The 19,827-nt window shown below is 39.5% G+C and overlaps 2 protein-coding genes across 7 annotated transcripts in view; one reads left to right on the top strand and one right to left on the bottom strand.

Moving 5' to 3' along the window:
* Positions 1 to 866: 866 nt before the first annotated feature.
* Positions 867 to 14,346, bottom strand: abhd5a (abhydrolase domain containing 5a). Of its 4 annotated transcripts, none has more exons than XM_034696904.1 (9): positions 14,136 to 14,346; positions 13,534 to 13,614; positions 10,626 to 10,711; positions 10,151 to 10,526; positions 7,892 to 8,046; positions 7,686 to 7,797; positions 7,336 to 7,522; positions 5,623 to 5,719; positions 867 to 1,577 (listed from the first exon to the last, which is right to left on the bottom strand). In XM_034696904.1, the coding sequence occupies exons 1-8, from the start codon at positions 14,165 to 14,167 to the stop codon at positions 5,630 to 5,632; spliced, it is 1,119 nt and encodes a 372-aa protein (XP_034552795.1). In that variant the 5' UTR covers positions 14,168 to 14,346; the 3' UTR covers positions 867 to 1,577; positions 5,623 to 5,629. The 4 variants fall into 4 exon arrangements, with proteins under 4 accessions (XP_034552795.1, XP_034552794.1, XP_034552793.1 ...); XM_034696903.1 differs by having other exon boundaries at positions 867 to 1,607; XM_034696905.1 differs by lacking the exon at positions 867 to 1,577 and adding an exon at positions 13,954 to 13,993 and having other exon boundaries at positions 5,482 to 5,719; positions 14,136 to 14,197.
* Positions 14,347 to 15,399: 1,053 nt separating this feature from the next.
* The window catches only part of ano10a (anoctamin 10a), a 49,527-nt gene continuing 45,099 nt past the window's right edge, over positions 15,400 to 19,827 (top strand). Inside the window, exons 1-4 of one of the 3 annotated variants that reach the window (XM_034697367.1) lie at positions 15,400 to 15,498; positions 16,810 to 16,867; positions 18,679 to 18,839; positions 18,920 to 19,117. In XM_034697367.1, the coding sequence (XP_034553258.1) occupies positions 18,704 to 18,839; positions 18,920 to 19,117 (334 nt within the window). In that variant the 5' untranslated portion in view covers positions 15,400 to 15,498; positions 16,810 to 16,867; positions 18,679 to 18,703. Of the gene's footprint in view, positions 15,499 to 16,692; positions 16,868 to 18,678; positions 18,840 to 18,919; positions 19,118 to 19,827 lie in introns of those variants that run through there. The other 2 variants (XM_034697365.1, XM_034697366.1) reach the window with 2 other exon arrangements.

Below are 19,827 nucleotides of genomic sequence, written 5' to 3' on the forward strand. Positions count from 1 at the left end.
TTTGAGAGTTCAGCTGCTCTTGGAGAGTTAGTGAGCTTTTCCTGAGCTAAGCGGTCAAGTGAGGCGACAAATGTCCACATGTGAGTATAAGCCGTGTATGATGTGTGATTCTGATATAAATATAAAGTTCTGATTTAGTCTTTGCATTAAATGATGAGAGTTAAATTGTTTCCAATCAACAGCTGCAGAGAGGAGACCTCATCAGACCTTTCTCCATCATTCTCCAAACAGCTGAGTTGAACATAATGTCCCTGCAGGCTCCACATGACTCGGAAATACTTTCCCATGAGTTTGCATATTTCCTCTGCATCGATCAAAGAGCAGAGGGAATAAAAACAGATAGGATGTCTTTTACAATCGATATCTGTGTTAATGTTGAGGCCGGATCTCAGGATGGAAACATCCTTGGTACGTCTCCCGCTGACTGTGCCGGAGCAGTGAGCGCTGTGCTGTCCTCAGATACCCTTTAGGTTACCAGCAATGTGCAAACAAATCTCATATGACATGTTTGACTCAGACAGCTCTCACTGCAAATTACATAAAAAGGTGGAACTCAGCAAAGATATCAGAGCAAAAGAGAGGATTTACAGATGGCATCACTTTCCCATCTACATGTGAGTGCCCTCTGGTGGCAGAGGGGGAGAACTGCAGGCACAAGCATGCAGGGCTCATTTCTCTCAGCGTGACAGCTCTGAAATGATAAGGAGAGCTGAAGTAACAATATTGATTTCTCTTAGTCCATTAAAATGAAAAAGCAAAATAAGAGGAGAGGAGAGTCTGAGCGTTGAGCTGCAGATTAGACGTATGATGCAAACACAGCTCGAGCAGCATCACGCGTGTGATGAAGGACAGAGAGGAGAGGGAAGATACTACAACAAACATTTATTGTGTTTGCATTTTGAAATATGGAAACATGTGGGGAAGAAAACAATATTCAACAAATCTACAGTCGTCTGAATGAAGCGACTAACACAAGAACAAAATACAGAAACATTTCCCTATAAATCTTTGCAAGCAGTCCTCAGTCCTCATGCATCCCTCCAGCCTTCTTAAACTCTGTTTCTGCCTTTCATATCATAAACACAGATCACATTAGAGCACTCGGGTATGGAAATCAAATACGATGTATAGTATCTTTAAAATAGCACCAGAGGAGGTAGAGGAATGAGATCAGCTTGCTGCCGGTTCCTCTGATAGGTAGATTATTTTAAATTACACTGAAGTTCTCCTTCTGCAGACTTCAAGGCAAAGGCATTACAAGACGACGAGCCCCGAGACGCTGCATGTAAAAGGTCCCCACACCCTCTTCACCAGAGACTACATCACATTTGCATTGTTTGTAGACATTTGTGTCTTCTGCTGGTGGTTCTGCGTCTCTTTGTGTTTCTTTGTGGTCATTCTGTGCATCGTTTACTCCTCTTGTGGCAGCGTTCCGCCTCTCTGCAGTTGTTTAGCGTCTATCCTTCGAGGGTTAGGGTTGTTTTGCACCTCTTTATGAACCTTCCAATGAGAAATGTCACCAACCACTTTAAGCAAAAGCTCCTTTTTGGATCCGGTGCTGTGCCTGGTCGGCCTTTCTGTAATCCATTCAGGGGTAAAGAGACAAACTGTGATTCGGTTTGCTCTGTCCTTAAATGATTGGAGACGTTTTTATAAAGCAACAACAAGAATCAATGAAGCAGAGATAAAGAGATGATGACTTTAAGTTCAGAGTGCAGAGCAAGCTACAGAATCACCCACACATCTTTACACGCAGCTTGGTGTCAAGGTCTGTCGTAAATCTGCATCCAAAGTTAAAATCTGATTCTAATAACACAAATTACAGAAGACATCCAGCCCCCTGCTCAGCTGGAAGTTGTGCCGATTACTGAATCTGATAATACTGCTACTCCTACAGACAACAGTAAAGATTGACGTCATAAGTAAAATAAGTGCACACTATATTGGTGCCAAACCAAAACTCCACAATGCCTCTAAATATTTTTTTCTCTTCTCTTCCTTGACAGAGAGGCAGGAAAGGCAAGAACAAAAACACAACAAATCCAACTAAACGTATCACTTAACAGGTAGTGAAAATAGCTGTTGTCAGCATCTTCTTTATTTCCTTACATATTTTTTTTAACTCATGCAACAACAGAAATTATTGAATAAAATGTTGTAAATTAAAATGTGTCCGTACTTGCTGAAAAAAATTAATTGATTTTGTTTGTTCGTTCATTTTTTCATTTTTACTTGAACTATTTTGCTATTATAATTTTTTCACATGTTTGAAAAAAGACATCACTTTAAATCAAATCAAAACAAATCAAAACAAAGATCCAAAACATACACTACCAGTCAAAACTTTGGACACACCTTCTCGTTCAATGGTTTTTATGTATTTTGATTATCTTCAACATTGTAGATTAATCCTGAAGACATCAAAACTATGAAATAATCTGGTTTTGCCATAATCTGGACTACAACAGTAGTCAAATAGGACTATCCATTGTGTACTAACCCTGCCTCTGAACAACACAACTGATGGTCTCAAACACATTAAGAAGGCAAGTCCTTCTACAAATGAACTCTTGACAAGGCTCATGTTAATTAGAAACCATTCCAGGAGACCACTTCATGAAGCAGACTGAGGGAATACCAAGAGTGTGCAAAGCTGTCATGAAGGAAAAAGGGGTCTACTTTACAGAATCTAAAATATAAAACATATTCTGCTTTGTTTAACACTTTTGTGTGAATTTAATAATTCAATATATATTCTTTCATAGTTTTTATGTCTTCAGTATTAATCTACAGTGTTTCAAATAATTAAAATAAATAAAAAACATTGAATGAGAAGGTGTGTCCAAAATTTTGACTGGTAATATATATTTTATAATGTTCCACCTTCTGATCCCTGCATGTTTCACAGGTGAAAAAAAGCCAAAATTTGAAAAATAAGCTGGAAAAAATGTATTTAAATGTTTAAGTTATTAACACAGGAGATAGATGGATTTAGATCACAGTTTGAGAATGGAGGACCATAATTTTTTTGTCTTTTCTACCTGAGAGGTGTCTTGCTGTGTTAAAGGTTTGGAAGAGAAAATGGTGACATGAATAAATAAATAAAAGAGATGCACTGAGTGTGAAAATCAGAGATGAGCTATGAGATTTGATGTGTTTTAATTGTTGGTAGAAGTCTCTCCTCTTCACATGTCACTAAAATTTGTTCTAAAAACTGCATGTCTCTGATCTTTCTCAGCTTTCACACTAACAACATTTTCTTTCACCATTAAAACACATCAGTTCGTCCAACAGGTGACTTCTTCTGCCCTCCTAGCCTGCCTGCTCTAAAGCGATGCAACGTGACAAAAACATATCAGCTCATGGCACAATATTTATGGATTGGAGAGGTCTGTTAGCAGGGTAAATACCTCACACAATGATGCATCCCCATTAGACAAGGATGAATATTTTTACCAGAACACTGTAGGACAGGCACAGCTGAGGAGATCTCTGTGTGCTGAAAGAACGTCACACAAGCACTCAGTGTGCTGCGTGTGAGTCATAGGAAAACAAAGACTATGTTGACATAGAAACTATAAATACCTATACATACCAGGCTTCCACAAATAATTTAATTATGCATTCATATGCAAACTGTGACACTTTTAATATATTTCATGTAACATTTGTGTGTTTTAGAGACATTTTTAGTGTCTTTATGTACTTAAATATTCTCATGTTCAGTGCTGATGCAGAGTACTGACTGTGATTGAGGCTGCTGCAAACATTCAATTAAGTATCTAAAGGTGTTTTTTCTCCGGAGGAACTTTACCCCGGAACTACGTGCGTTTCGACCTGTGGATCCAGGGTCTAAATTTAGTTCAGGGGTAGATAATCTCCCCCCTAAAAAGCCCCTGCTTGGGGGGGTAGTACTTTTCAAAGGTCCTGGGACTTTCGGGGGGCAGGGCCTGCAATGCTGAACGTGTCTGATTGGTAGATTAACCCCAGTGTTTTTATTCTGCCTGCTGTCCACATTAACATCACACACATCTGTGATTCACTTGATTTCTCTTTCTTTCATTAGTTTTTATTTGTTCTATCTTTTTTGTATGTGTGAACTTTTCAAAAGAAGAAGAAGCTGTGATTCTCTTGATTTAGCAGCTTGTAACAGTAGTCTTCTCTCAGCCAGCTGCAAATGCGTCTCTCCTGGTGTTCCGGTTTTAAAAGTGACCCTGTAAACTGGAGACCTTCAGCTGAACATGTCAGTGTTTGTGGAGTTTACAAAGCTGTTGAAACACAGAGGGAGTTCCTGGGAATGCAAACTAGTTTAATTTCTATTAAGATTTCAAAATATCCTCATCAGATAATTAATGATTGTCTAAAGACGTTTATGAGGGATGCATCCAGCTGAAAGTCGGCAGTTAACAGGGTCGCTGTTTAAATCAAAACACAGGCTGATCTCTGCCAAGGCTTCTTGCGTTAAAAACGATTTTAAAGTCGTGTTGAAACGTCTTTGCTGCTCGCGCTTATCTCCTCTCACGTGTTTATTCAGTGAATCCATCTGTGATGAAATATAGCACCATCTAAAACAGCGCCAGGTGTCATCTGTGATGAATGGCATTCGTCTTTGTTTTACTGCCCTCTACTGGTCTGGTGGTGTAGTGCATTTACTAGTTTTTTTCTCCATAGTCACTGACCTGATTTGCATAATCTACCCAGGACTTCAGCCCGTGGTTGAAACGCAGACAACAATGGGGGCTAAGGGAAACCTTTTAGTTCTGGGTAAAGTACTTCTGGCTAAAAGACCCCGGAACTCTTGGTTGAAATGCACCTTAAGTATCTATTTAATTTATGCATTTAAAACAAATGTTAGATATCAAAGAGGCACAGAGGTCAGACTCTAAAAAGAGGTGCAGATCAATCGACAGCTGCTGATTCAGAACACTTCCTGTCTGTATCATATGGAAAACCACAAACAGCTCAGCACATGAGAGACTGAACTCATGACACTGATTCTGTTACAGTGAGCCTCAATATGATATCACTGTTTCATGTGATGAATTACTGCCCTTAATGTTGAGTCCTCCTAACAGAGAGGTTTGTTTACATCCAAGCTCCTCTGACATGATATAAGGGACACTTCTTGAATTAGTTTAATTAGTTGGACTTTGAAAGGCTGCGTTCGTCTCACTGAACACTTTGTGGTTTTGCGTCAAGCAGAGTGTTTTCAAATGCCTTCTTTCTTCACTGCACTTGAGAGAGGCGATTGTGAGAGAATTCAGTATAACTAATGCTTCAATCAAGTGACGAAGAGGCTGCGGTACCACCTACTGTATGTGTGCGCTGCACAGTATAATGTAAAAGGAGCATGTGATACAGGCCCACAGAATGCTGGTCATTGAGCATTTAGCAGGGGACTCGTTGATAACGTCAGCGTGTGTTCACTAACTCAGTGGAAAATAACTCAGTGGTGAAATAACATGATGACAGTCACATAACTGCTCCTTTTAAATGTCTTTATGTGCAAATAGCTCTCATCCCTGCATGAGGAAGTGGGATCCTGTGTTTCCACACTGGCGGTAAAAGTGATCTATGTTCATCTTGCTCCCCCTTTTCCCAGAGTTCAGTAACCAGACTCACTTCTGCTTCAGTCAAACTTTTCACACACTTGCACAACTCTGTGGTTGAAGTCCTCAGGCTGGTCAGCGTACACATAGTGTCCGGCTCCACGTATCGTCTGCAGAGCAGGAGATGGAGGACAGGAAGGGAAGTGGGTGATTAAACCAGGAGGCAGTATTCAAAGAGAGGCTTTAAGAGACAGTATAGATTTTCCTGCAGAGAGTTGTGTCTCTGCTTTACTGCTTTTATAAGTTGGAGTGAAAAGTTTCATGTTAAAACATCTCTTGATGCTATCTGATATCAAAAAGCTGCAGCTTACCTTTATTAATAAAGTAGTGAGTCTCTGTATGATGAAACGATTTTTCTTACTGTAGGGAAGTAGCTGTTCATGGAATCAGTAATACACCAAGTTGTTTTGATACAGATAGAGATAACTGAAATGTCTGTAATACATCCTCTATTGTGAAATATCTGTGACGCCAAAAACTGTAATTCATTAGCTCCCAAAACCTGCTAACAGTGACTGACCCGGCCTTTATTAAGACTGCCACCGACAACAAATCTTATTGAGTGGCAAAGAAGAACTATCATGAGATGAGAACCAAAAACAACAGTTCAGGGTCAGCAGAGACCTTAATGTCAGAGCTACACTAAAATAATCTGCTTAATAGTAAAAATCTGGGTTATGACACGTAGCACCAAGCTGCTAGCTGAGCTGCAGCTTGCTGAAAAGTGCTTCACTTGTTTTGCGGTTCGTTCAGTGTGCATCGTTCCAAAGGTTTTTAACCAGAGCTGAATAATAAGCAGAGGTCCGCTCCTCCTCAAACAAACTGGGCGAAACTGATCAAATCTCTCTCTCCTGCAGACACAGGATATTAGGGGCTGCGAGCTGAGCTGTTGGTAGCTTCTTCTTTCTACTTCCCCTTGAAAGAAAACACCTAGTAACTAAAACTAGTAAAAGAAAACACATAGTAGAACAATTTAATCTTATAACTAGAGTCAGCTAAACAAGCTGTGCAGGCTGCAAGCTGAGCTGCTGCCACCTTCTTCCCTTTGAGAGAAAATGACTTGGTACTTGAAACTTGTAAATAAAACACAGAATATATCAATTTAATCTTAAAACTCAGTCTGCTTAACACTCTTCAGCCAAGCTTTGAGGGCTGTGAGTTGAGCTGCTGCTAGCTTGTTCTTTCTCCTTCTCCATAAAAGAAAATAACCTGGTAACTAAATCAGTAAGAATACCTGAAATAGAACAATTGGTATTAAAACTTAGTCTATGAAGTGCTATTCAAACAAGTTTTGGGAGGCTGCGAGCTGAGCTACTGCCAGCTTCTCTTCCTTAACAGAAAATTACCTGGTTATTAAAACTAGTAAAAAGAACACAGAACAATCGATTTATGTTATAACTCAGATTCTGCTGAACAGTCTTCAGCTAAGCTTCGGGGGCTGCAAGCTGAGCTACCGCCACCTTCTTCCCCTTGAGAGAAAGTTACCTGATACTTGAAACTGGTAAACAAACACAGAAAAGAACAATCTGATGTGAAAACTCAGAGTTTGCTAAACACTCTTCAGCTGAGCTTTGGGGGGCCGGGAGCTGAGCTGCAGCTACCTCACGCCTCCTAGCTGACATAAGTCTTACATTTGGTCAAATTGTACAGTCGTAGTAAGAACGTGTTGAGCTGTTTGTGTGTTTTAATGTCAAGTTCAGACTTTAAAAACGACTCATGAACTTACTATGATCTCCACATGAGAGCTCGGCCTCATCTCTTTGATGGTGCTGCCTGAGTTGCTGTCTATACTGGATCGGGATCCGTAGATGATGGTGATGGGGATCTCAGATTGAAGCTTGTCCATCCTCTGCAGCATTGGCCTCTTTGCCCAGCCGTAGGGAACGGTCATACTCTTAAAAGCTGTTTCTCCACTGAAACACACAGAAGAACAACGACCTCAGGGAACACTGACGGTGTAGCATTAGGAGGTAATTCTCTCAAACGACTGAAACAAACGGAATGAGTTAATTGTTTCTGTGGTAATTATGAACGTAAGCAGCAGTAATGAGGCTCGACAGGGAAACAGAGACAGACCTGGGGGTTTGTACGTTCAGGTGGTAGATGTACTCAGACACTGTGTTGTCACTGAACATGGAGGAGAATTTCTTCTTGAAGTCGGGTCTCAGGGTCTGAACCAGGGTGGGACCTACAGGGGGACGAAAACTCAGGAGTCAAAAACATGCAAGTTGCCATCAAGAAATGATTATTATTTATCTTAAACCTAATGACTCAGATCTTACCGAGCGGTCCGACTACTCTAAGGCCAGCCAGAGGGTTGAAGGGACTGAACATGGCACCTAAAGCTTTGATCCACACGGGGATGGGACGGTCTGCCTCCACTGTGTTGGGTCGCTCTGGAAAACCCCAGGGCTCCACCAGCAGTATGTGCTTCACTCTGTACAGAACAAAGACACAAGTAAATACATATTCAGTTTTTAAGAAGAATACATGACATGGCATGGTTGCTCCCAGAAGACAAAGCAGCGCATGCCTCAGCAAGCATGACCATCGCATTGCAGCTTTGTGTCTTTTGCAGCAGAAGACAACACTGACAAATTATTTTTGCCCAGACAATGACCTCCTCATTAACTGCTTCTGGTGCCTGCACCTAAACAAACTAATAAAGTTATTGCAAAAGAAAACAAATTTAAGCTGTCTGAATCACTTTTTACATTTATCTTTATTTTAATTAATTAATTTTATTTTATTATTATTTATATTATTATTATTTTGTTTATTTTTATCTATCAGAATTTAATTTTCATGTATCTTATTGCTATTATTAACATTGATTTTAATAATAATTAAAAAAAATATTTTCCATTTCTCTTATTTGTACTATTATTATTATTATTTGTACTATTATTATTATTTTATTCTTATTTTATTCTTATTTTGTTATGATTATGATTATGATTATGATTATGATTATTATTATTATGATTATTCGTGGTAGTAGTAGTAGTATTTTGTTTTATCTTTAATCATTTTCAATTTCTCTCATTATTATTATTATTATTATTATTATTATTAATGTATTAATTAATTTGTTATTTCTTTTTATTTTCTATTTTTATAATTGTATTGTGTTTACTTTACATTTGGTCTCTGGTGCTCAGGGTGCCACTGCTTGTTTATGCTTGTAAAAAAAGACAAGTCCTCACCTTCCTCTCATTGGGTTATAATGAGGACACAAAACAGAGGTCCAAAATCAATGCTGACTGCATCACATGGTCTGACATTACACTGAGTTCCTCAGTATGTAATCTGTTATTTTGAAGTGTAAACTTTCTCTTCAGGCAACTTGAACAATAAGCACAGTTCAGCTTAAACAAAGACATACAATATGTCTGTGAATAACTGCATCTTATGTTTTAACTCAAAGGCCGTTTAGAACAGTGAGATAACAATAAGAGGAGAAAGAAAGGGATTTTTTTAGCATCCGTGATGAAGGAGGGCGATAAGGGATTGAGGACGTTTTATCAGACGTTCCTTTGGGGAGAGCTCGGTGCCCACTGGAAGCTGAGAGACGCAGCAAGAGGAGATGATTCAGGAGAGATAGAGTCTTGTGGGAGGAGAGAGGCTTAGAGGACACTACTGTTATCACATGCTGCATGCACCTACAGGCGCTCTGCCACAGCTGTATCCAGTACACATGCTGGCATTTAATGCTGCAGACATGTTAACACTGAAAGGGTCGTCTCATTATTCAAAACACCCCTAGGTCCAGACGCTGTTCTCCTCACTCTTTGTTCTCTTCAGTATTAACCGTTATGATTTTTTATTTCAGGTCTTGATGAAACCCCCTTACTTACTGGCTCAATCCATTTTATGCACTACAATTTAATCTGATTAAATATTTAATACAGCAGGTTGTGCCTGCTGTAATATGCCTTCTGACCACCGGGGGGCAGCGATTCATTAATTCATTTACACATCAGAGCAACACAAATATTTATTTAAATCTGTTTATTTAAGATTAATTATATTTTGATTCCCTTTTTGCTCTGTTTTGGGTCTCTGCTGTACCTGTATGCTTCCCTCGTAGGTGCTTTTTCAAACTCAATGTAGTCGTGACATTTTTGTCACGACTACACTACTGTGATTAAAAGTGTAGTAGTGTCATTATTGTCCTTAATGGAAGCAGCAGGAAGCAGGAAGACACTGTGGTAACTTGACTAAGGTGTCACAAAAGGGACAAAATAGCAAAAGAGCGTTAATTTTGAACCTTAATGCATCCCTTATTTATTCTTGTTTCAACTTTTTAAAGCTGACATTTGATCACTTCTGACTTCTACATGTCTGATTAAATGTAGAATAATGAGCTCCTCTGATTGGTGCACAATTCTCTCCACTTAAAATTAATCTAATTAAATAGACCTGAGCAAAAAAGATCCTGCACATCTCTCTGTCCGTTAGAAAGTCCACTTAGCGAATATTTGGACTTTATCCATGTTTCTTGGCGGTAAGAAAAGGTAAACCACATAAACTGCACCCACCTGTGTGGATATTTAATCGAGTATGACACAGCCAGGTATCCGCCCAGGTTGTGTCCCAGCAGTATCATGGACTCCAGACCTGTTTCAGCCCTCCACTGCTCTATGGACTCCACGAACTGCTCCTCTGCCTCCTGGGTGTCCTTGGAGAACTGAGGCCTGCTGCTCTGCCCGAAGCCCAGCAGGTCCACAGCATAGACTGGTCCACGCTGAGAGAGCGCCTCCAGGTTCTGAGCCCAAAGACCCACTCCACCTCCAAACCCGTGCAGGAGAACGATGGGGGTTTTGTGTTTGACGTGGTCACTGCTCAGGGTCAGGGTCCACAGGTGGTTCTCGTTAGAGATGGGGGTGTAGTGTTTGGAGAAAATGCTGTCGACACCTGGGGAAGAAAGTAAGACGAGGAAAAAAGAGGAATGTGAAGATAAACAACAACGAGGCAACAAAGCTCCAAAAGTCAGAGCGTCACATGTTAGCTTACAGCGCAGCATCTTGTCCTCTGCAGTCTGCAGCTGGACCTGAGAGGTGGGACACCATGACGGCAGCCAGTTAGGGATCCAGCACCACCTGCACAGACAGAAAAACCAAACCAGAGCATCATCTCAATGTTACAGTTTCTGATCTACAGAAGGTGTCAGTGCAGGGTGGTGACATGCTTCAGGGATGCAGACAGAGATACAAGAACAAATCAATGTACACTTTAAGCTAAAGTGCGTTAAAAATAGCATAAGGAGCGCCCTAAGAGCGTCACATGTGATGACCTCTGCATCAGCTGTTCAGACAGTACTTTCCTTACTGTACAGACGGTGACGTAATGTGATTAAAGGGACTGAAGATGAGACCAATGTGGTAAAAATATAATCAGGCTGCAAAACTGTGAAAGGAAACAGTTTTAATACGTGTGAAAATGTCAAAAGATTGTGACACTCCATAAAAATAAACTCACAGATCGTACAGAAAAAAATTTGAGTGATATCTAAAAAAGAAATGTTGTCTCTCTTTTCTCAAGAAGCAAGCAAAGAGGTGAAGTTGAGGCAAAGCTCCAAGGTACACAACTACAACAAACCACCTGTGAGTCAATGAGCCCCGCTACTAAAATGCACAACTTCTCATTTTAATATTATCAAAAGAAGGAGTTATGGAAAAGTCAAACATCTTCCTTTTTTCACATTTAGAAAACGACACGGAGACTACATCAATTTATTTTAACATGTTAAAGACTGCAGCAAGAATGCACATTTAATACAGGCGCTAATGGGGTTTCCTTGGCTTTTGGAGTCAGCCTCTAGTGCACACCGGAGGAACTGCAGTTTTTTGCACCTCTGCATGGCTAAACCCAGTTTTCCTACTCATCACACTTTTCTGAATAAGTTTTCTCCTTCAGTCTTTACGTATTTTGTCTATGCACATCCCTGTCAGCCATTGTTTTCTATTAAAGGGATATTTCAATGTTTTTGAAGTGGGTTTGTTTGAGTTTTATGTCACTTGTACTTTTATGGGCCACAACGGATGTCGCTCAGCTCGGCCCCTTTAATGAGAAACAGCACGCAAGCCATGCCACAGAAAACACCGGCTCACCGACCGTCTTCTTTCTGACCTTGGGAACACTAAGAAAGCCAGTCCCCTGAGAACGAAGTGCCCGAGCAGGCACATATGAGTCCACGAGGTCAGTCAGATATGAGGTTGCAGTGACATTTATTATTTTATAAGTTAATAGCAGCACTTTGAAATCTGCTCTGGCATGAACGGGCAACCAATGAAGAGAGGAGAGCACTGGAGTTATTTGCAGATGCAACACAGACGTGCTCTTCCCAGTTCAGCATACACCTAAACCAAGACGAGTGCTTGGGTCAGAGTCATTTAAAATTAGCTAAGTTAGTGGCAGAACTGACCCGGTCTGCTGAAACTGTAGCCTAGTTTGGTGCAGTTTCTCCCTGCAGTTTCTCATTAAATGGGCCAAGCTGAGTGGCATCAGTTGTGGATAGTACAATTACTAGTGACATAAAACTCATACAACCCCACTTCAAAATTATTGAAATTTCCCTTTATTTTTTATATTTTTGGACTTGTATGTCTTTATTTGATAGGACAGGAAATGTGGGGAGTTGGGAGTCGAACCAGCAACCTCGAGGACTGTAGCCTCTGCATGTGGGCCGCTAAGACCGATAGGCCACCAGCGCCCTGAAATAACCTTTTAAAAGAAAACAATGTCAGACAGGGCCATACATCGACAAAAGACGTAAAGACTGGAGAATAAAAGGAATTTAGAAAAGTGTGATGAAGGGAAAAACTGGGATCACCTCTGTTTATGAAAAAATGAAGCCAAAGAAGTTCAAAAAACTGCAGTTCCTCCAGTGTCCACTAGAGGCTGGCTCCAAAAGCCATGGAAAACCTATTAGAGCCTGTGTTAAATATCCATTCTTAAAGTTTCTCATTAAAGGGGCCGAGATGAGCAGCATCCATTGTGGCTAGTACGATTACAAGTGACATAAAACTCAAACCACCCCACTTCAAAGAAACTAAAATATCCCTTTAACCTCATACATAAATAACACTGAAAGAATGTCAAAGTATCATGGTCATGGAGTCAGTGAAAGTTCTGTACTTAACATCTGAAAGTCCTGATCAGATAGGTGACAAAATATTAAAAATTGGTGTCCATCGTTGGTACAAAAAAGTTTAAGGACACTGCTTTTAGAAACCATGAACCGAAACTGCACTACTCTAATCTTCACATCAATCACCACGCTGTCATATTGATGTCTTCATCATGACTGTATCTGCATCGACTGTTCGCTTATCTTCACACGCGTCATCTCATTAGACATGCTGATGTTTATCTAAGCCTAAATAATCTCTGTATGATGGTATCGCATAATAAACTCAATATGATTAAAACTCTTAAAATGTCATCACAACATGTTTATCTGTTTGTCTGATGCTTTAGGTTTTCCATATTAAAGAGGTTTTACTGAAGCTCCAGTCGAAGTTCTAATAATGTGAACAAAACAAAGAAAGTTTCAAAACCTTCACAAAGCATTTCTAGATCTTCTTCATCAACCAAAACCTAGAATCTATAATCATATATTATTATTTCCATGTAGTTAGGGTGAAAGGAGCAGAGACATTAATGTCCACAGAGTTTGCAAAATGTGAAACAACCCAAGAGTTTCTCACAAGAGCTTTGACTTCACAAGTTTGTCTGCAGGATGCAACATGTCCCTTCACCATAACGCCTCTTCTCTGCACGCTGAGGGCTGCAGGTGTACTCAGGTTGAATATCAGAGCAGCGGTGCAGAAAGAAGTCCAGTAAATCTGACCGTCCTGCCTCACTCATCTTACGCACTCTGCTGAATCAAGGTGTAATGTGAGTACATAAACACACCCACCTCATTGTGGTGTCCACGTATCCCCACATGCTGTCCACCACACCGTCAGCACCAACAACAGACAGCAATCTGTGCACCACCCTGCAGCCAGAGCAAAGCGAAACAGAGGGTGTGTGAGGGCAAAGAACAACTGAGTGTTTACTGCACAGACTATCACTGATCTGAGGCTCAATTCAACTACTTTATTTATTCTCTCAGGGGAAATTGACACTTTAAAGACATGAATAAAAGGATAAATCAACTGTATAGTTTCAAATAATGTTTTTAATTCACATTATATGGAAGTTTATCTTATTTGACCTTACATCAAAAGAGGTTAAAGCACAGAAAAGTGACCTCTCCTATATAAAAACACACTCCTCCCTCAGTGCTATGTAAACAGGCCATTAAAGGGACACTTTTTTCACTTATTTATCTTACCTAGTGAAGTGTCTGACTTTGGGTAACTTCTCTAACTCAGCTAAAGTTTGACAACAACACACAGCTGTTAGAAGGAGTCACACAGTTTCATTTATACACCAACATGTTCCTGACATTCAGACTTGACTTTGATAATAAGATCAAAGTTTATAATAAAGGTAGAAATAAGAGAAAACACTCACCCTCTGTCTCCTGTCACCGCTTGCTCGGCCATACTGGAACAACACCTCTGAGAAACTACTCCAGTCACGTGACAGCAGGGACTCTGACGTCGAAGCGACAGGAAGAAAGGGGGTTTGATTTTATTTCAGTGCAGCTCCAGTGAGCGGTGCCTGAAGATTAATCCAAGTTTTAACAGCTTGGAATTTATTAATGATTTTTATTTTCATTCTGTTTTCAGTTTGCGATCTTTTAAAAAAAAAAAAAAAAAAAAAATTAGAAATAGGGATTTAAGAAATATAACAACAATAGTAAAACCAATAATATAATCTAACAGTGACCGTCATACAGTCATATTACATACCCAGAATAATATTGGCCTACTACCTGTAACTACAACTAATTACAAAATGTGTAACATTTGTATATACTTTAAATTACTATTATTATTATTATTATTATTATTATTATTATTATTATTATTATTATTATTATTATCATTGTATTCTATTATTTGTTTTACTAATCTAAATGTATGTCTATATATTTCTTTATATCTTGATTTGTGCTTTTGTCTGTGTTGCTACAACGACCCAATTTCCCTCCGGGGACCTGTAAAGTATTATCTTATCTTATCTTGATAATAAAAATAATATTTATAATAATTGGTATTACTACTATTATTACTATTATTATTGCTATTATTGTTGTTATTATTATTATCATTATTATTATTATCATTATTATTATTATTATTATTATTATTATTATTATTATTACTATTTTTCCCATGTTATTATATTATCTAAGCTGTCCTCAACTCGTCTTTAATTCCGGTTTTATGGTTTAGTTAAGGTTTCTGATTTACTTCCAATTCCTATTTTTCTTTTTTAAGATTGAACAACTAATTTTTAAATATTGTCTACCTGTTACAGGGAGACCCCACAATGATCTGAAAAATATTGTGTATTGAAAATAATAAAAACATTCAGAATTTCGAAAATAAATATACTCAAAAACTAAAAATAAACAATCACAATCACCTATAAAAAATAAAACATATATGTATGAAATAATTAGATAAAAGTGAAAGTTGAAGACGTTTGATTTCATTTTACTTAATTTAGTTGTGTGTTTTTTTAAAACACTGCAGTGTTAGCACATTTTTTGTTCTTAATCTATTTCTGTAAAAACATACATTTTGATTTTTCATTAGTTTTTTAGTTTTCGTAAGCGATAATAACTGCATTACGTTTTAGTCCCCGCCCATGACGGCTCATTCACACACAAAACAAGCCCACCCAGCTACAGGACGTTAAGAAATGCGGAAGTAGTTTCGCTGTCAGATACCTAAACACTGCTGCTCCTCAGCTGGAGAGAGCTTTGGTAAGTAGCCAAACTACATCAATGGTATCTTTTGCGAATACTTCATGCTTCAAATCAGAGATACAGAGTGATTCTGTTTAACCTGACAGCTCTGTGAATGAGCTCTAATGTTATGTTCTCACTTAAAGCCCAATCTGAGGTTACGATGGCACTGATGAGTCATTAACAACATTAAGACATAGAAATGTTTGCTTAAGATTCAAACTGTCTTTTTTTTTTTTTACAAGTTTCAGTTTTTAAATATCAATAAATAAAGGCAATGATTGCTAAGAGTTAGTAGTTGAATAAAGTAGTCTCAAACGACAAACTTCAGACGTGGATCATTGCACAAAACATGAGAAAAGGTCAAATATTGCTATTTTTTTTCAATTAAATTGAATTAATTTATATCTTAATTTGGTTATAAAGTACACTGTGGTCTATCTGGAAAATCATATGCTCAATTTAGCCACAAAAAGAAAAAAACATTTGGTCTCTTTTAGTCCAAAATTGAAACTAATGATGACAGTAATGATACTTTTTTTAATTTAATTGCCACTAATGTGAATAAAACTTCAGTTTGGGCCCTTAATTTTGTGCTCAGACACTAGAGAAGAGTTTTGTTTACGTTTCTTTCTTTTTGCATTGCAATAATCAGGACAAGATACAATATAAGTGTGAATTAAGATAATATAATATAATATATATCTACACAACAAATGCATTGATATCCTATCTCATTGGAGTATTTTTTTAATTGTTATATTTAGAATCTTTTAACAAGACAAGACAACGACTGTCAAATAAGGGCTTAGATGTATCATACATTTAAAGCATTGTTTTTTTGGATGGAAGATAAACTTGTGTGAGTCCTAAAGTCATTCCCTTCGATTAAATGATTGATCGATATCTTATTTGAAACGAGTCAGGGAAAGTAAAGTCGATCGGTGTTGCTTAACAAAAACAGAAAAATTAAATGACAAAAAATAAGCATGTATCTGATTTAATTTTGTTTGTTTGTTTTTTACAGCTCTTATATCGAAACTTTCACTTAATTCCATAAGGCGATATTCTTAAAAATAAAATAATTTAAAAAAAGTAAAGACAAAAGGTCTGACTGTGGTTTAATCCATTCATAATAATAATAATATTAGAAGCGTGTGCGCGCAGCAGTGATTGGCTCAGAGGTCCAGAGCAGGAGTGTGACGTCAGTGGGTGTGACAGCTGAGGGCCGCTTCCTGACGTGGAGCATAAAGTCCTCCGCCGTGCAGCTGCAGTCAGATTCCTAACTTCACAGACATGTCGATAACTCTCTGATCTGACCTTCCTCAGATCGGCTCCCACCCCCCACCGCGCGGCCGCAGCAGACACACAGGAGACTCGGATCTGGGTGAGTACCGGGCTGACCTGGGGGGTAAGATCCGAGGCGGTCGGCAGCCCTACAGATTAGTGTGTGGCAGTCTGCTCTAAAGCCTCTGGTACACCTCACAACATCGCTCCTGCTGAGACCCCTCCCTCCCTGTGAGCTGGCCAAGATGGTCGATCAGCTGTTTCTGTCAGTAGACTGTATCAGGAGGCTGCTGCCCTCTAAATTAATATATGTGAGGCAGACTCATTCACCTTGTTGCCGCAGACCTATACTCTACACTTCAAGCAGCTTGTTAGTGTAAGCCTCTGTGTTTACTTTACTTTCCCTGGGTCACAAAGCTTTGACTCACTCTCCGCTCTTCACAAATGAATCTTTGATTCCCTTCATGCAGACTTCAGGATGATCTCTGACACTATTTCAGCACATTAGCGCCCCCAAGTTCCAAAGTTTGTCCAAACGAAGGATTAAATCTGCTAAATGTGGGGCTAAAACTGCAGATTTTAGTTTCTTAGATTAATAAATAATCTTTATTTCTGCAAACTAGCAGGAATTTTCTGTTCAGTGAGATTTCCTCTCTTAAAACCAGAATTCATTTTTAAAAAAGCAAGCTAAATGTGCATGTTTGCATCTTCAGAAACATAACGTTCTCTATTATTTCATAACCACACGTTATATTTGCAACTTTTTGGATCCAGTCGCCATCAATGCATTAAAAAAAAATCTGAAAAATAAACAACAAATAGCGATACAACTGTTCTAAATACACTGCCTGTCCAAAAAAAAAGTTGCCACTTGGATTTACCAAAGCAAGTGGGTAAGAGCCTTCCATTAGATAATTACTGCAGCGATGAATATATTTCAGCTAGCAACAACTTAACTATCTCTAGCTGATGCGGTGAGTAGCTTCTCATTTCTTAAACAACCATGTCAGAGGACATGGAGAGGATGTCAATCTGTTTCAGAAAGGTCAAATTATTGGCCTGCATCAAGCAAAGAAAACATCTCAGGCGATTTTCTAGGGAGCATAAAGATTGGACCCTGGAGCAGTGGAAGGAGGTCATGTGGTCTGACAAATCCAGATTGACCCTGTTCCAGAGTGATGGTGCATCAAGGTAAGAAGAGAGGCGAATGAAGTGATGCACCCAGCATGCCTAGTTTCTCCTGTACAAGCCTGTGGGGGCGGTGTTATGATCTGGGGTTGCTGCAGTTGGTCGGGTTTAGGGTCAACAACGTTATGCGCCCAAAGAATGAGGTCAGCTGACTACCTGAGTATACTGAAGGTGTTTCTTACCTGATGTATTAGAATGGGCATATTTCAAGATGATAATGCCAGGATTCATCGGCTCTCATTATGAGTGAGTGCTTAAGGGAGCATGAGACTTCATTCTCACACATGGATTGGCCACCACAGAGTCCAGACCTCAGCTCCATTGAGACTCTTTGGGATGTGCTGGAGAAAAATTTGTGCAACGACTCTCCCATCATAACAGATCTTGGTGAAGAATGAATGCAACTCTGGATGGAAATAAATGTTGTGACATTGCAGAGGCTTATTGAAATGATGACACAGCGAATGCGTGCCGTACTCAAAGCTAAAGGCGGTCCAACAAAATATTAAAGTGTGCAACTTTTTTTTGGACGGGCAGTGTATCTTTTTCTTTAAATCAATCAAAAGTGTGTTTTGATTTTTGAATTCCTGCAGAAAAAAAGTGCAGGAGCATTACGTTTGAATATTCATCTCTAATCACACCTGTACAAAGTTTCATGTTTGTGTCACAGCTGTTATATCTCTACAAATGTTAAATTAGATCCTCATCTTTCAATGTTTGTAGTCCAGGAGGCCTGTGAGAGGAGAAGATGCTGCCGGAGGCGTCAGTCGACAGCAGCGGCTGCAGGTTCTGTCCTCTGGTGGTGGTGGAGCTGGCCTCTGACACCGCTGAGGAGACCGTGGCATGGCTGCTGAGCAGGATCAGAGACAAACAGCAGAATGGAGGTGTGATCTTCATTGTGGATCATCTTCACCTGTCCCCTCTTTTTCTGCTGTTACATTCAGTGTTGTTTCTTCTGATGTAGGTGCGGAGCTGCTGGTGGAGCAGATGGGCCCTGGAGTGGACTCTGAAGAGAAGGAGAACCCCAACGTGTTCCTGGTGGGGGCTTCGTGGCAGAGGCTGCTCGCTGGTGCTGAGGAGACCGGCTTCTTTAAGGAGTACAACGATGGATCTATGAGAGGCTTCACCTTGGCCAACAAAAACAACTTCAAAGACTTTAAAGGTAGAGTCCAGAGACCTCTCTCAAACCAACCCCACAACTTCTCTCTACATACCTCCGATCTGCTGACTTACTACGACAATTACTTATTGTTTTGTTGGACAAAAAGTGTTTTAAATGAGACAGAAAATAAAAGAATCAAACAGATATAAAACAGTAAAAGTCTGCATTAAATTCAGGGACTAATTAACCCTTTCTAGCCTTTAAAGCTGGGTCTGTATTTGACCCTGAGGTGTTTCATTTTACTCCGAAAACCCTGGAGTGAGAGAGTGGAGGTTTGAGAAGGCTTCAGGTGGGGGCTGCATGAAGGCCAGGTGAAAATACCTGTTTTAGTATCTGAGAAACTTCCCCCCGGGGATAAAGCAGTGTGTCTCTTCTTGTCCTGCGCATGCCTGTGGAGGATTTTTCTAGAGAACTCTCCTCTTGTTGCTTTTTAACCTGCTCTGTAGCTCTCAGTGTGACACTTTGCAGGGATGAGTACAGGTTGTAAAACACTTTGTGTGAGTCCAGTATTATCAGTGTTCTAGCTCAGGGGTTCCCAAACTTTTCAGCCCTCGACCCCGAAGATATTGGTGCCAAAGTCTTGTGACCCCACTGTCTCTCAAAGTGATTTAATGTGGCTTCATTTAGGTGGTCTGCAGAAAATTAGCCTACCTACATGAGCATGTGTCTGTGTTTCCTGTGCCGTTATGAATTAACCTACTGCTACTGAT

Source organism: Notolabrus celidotus, chromosome 12, assembly GCF_009762535.1.
Source record: "Notolabrus celidotus isolate fNotCel1 chromosome 12, fNotCel1.pri, whole genome shotgun sequence".
NCBI lineage: Eukaryota > Metazoa > Chordata > Actinopteri > Labriformes > Labridae > Notolabrus > Notolabrus celidotus.

Excerpts from the sequence above, each read along its gene's own strand:
- abhd5a (XM_034696904.1), bottom strand. The coding sequence starts at position 14,167 with ATGGCCGAGCAAGCGGTGACAGGAGACAGAGG. Across the intron at positions 10,527-10,625 it reads AGAGGACAAGATGCTGCGCT|GTGTCGACAGCATTTTCTCC; the intron begins GTAAGCTAACAT and ends TTTCTTCCCCAG. Across the intron at positions 7,798-7,891 it reads TAGAGTAGTCGGACCGCTCG|GTCCCACCCTGGTTCAGACC; the intron begins GTAAGATCTGAG and ends GTCCCCCTGTAG.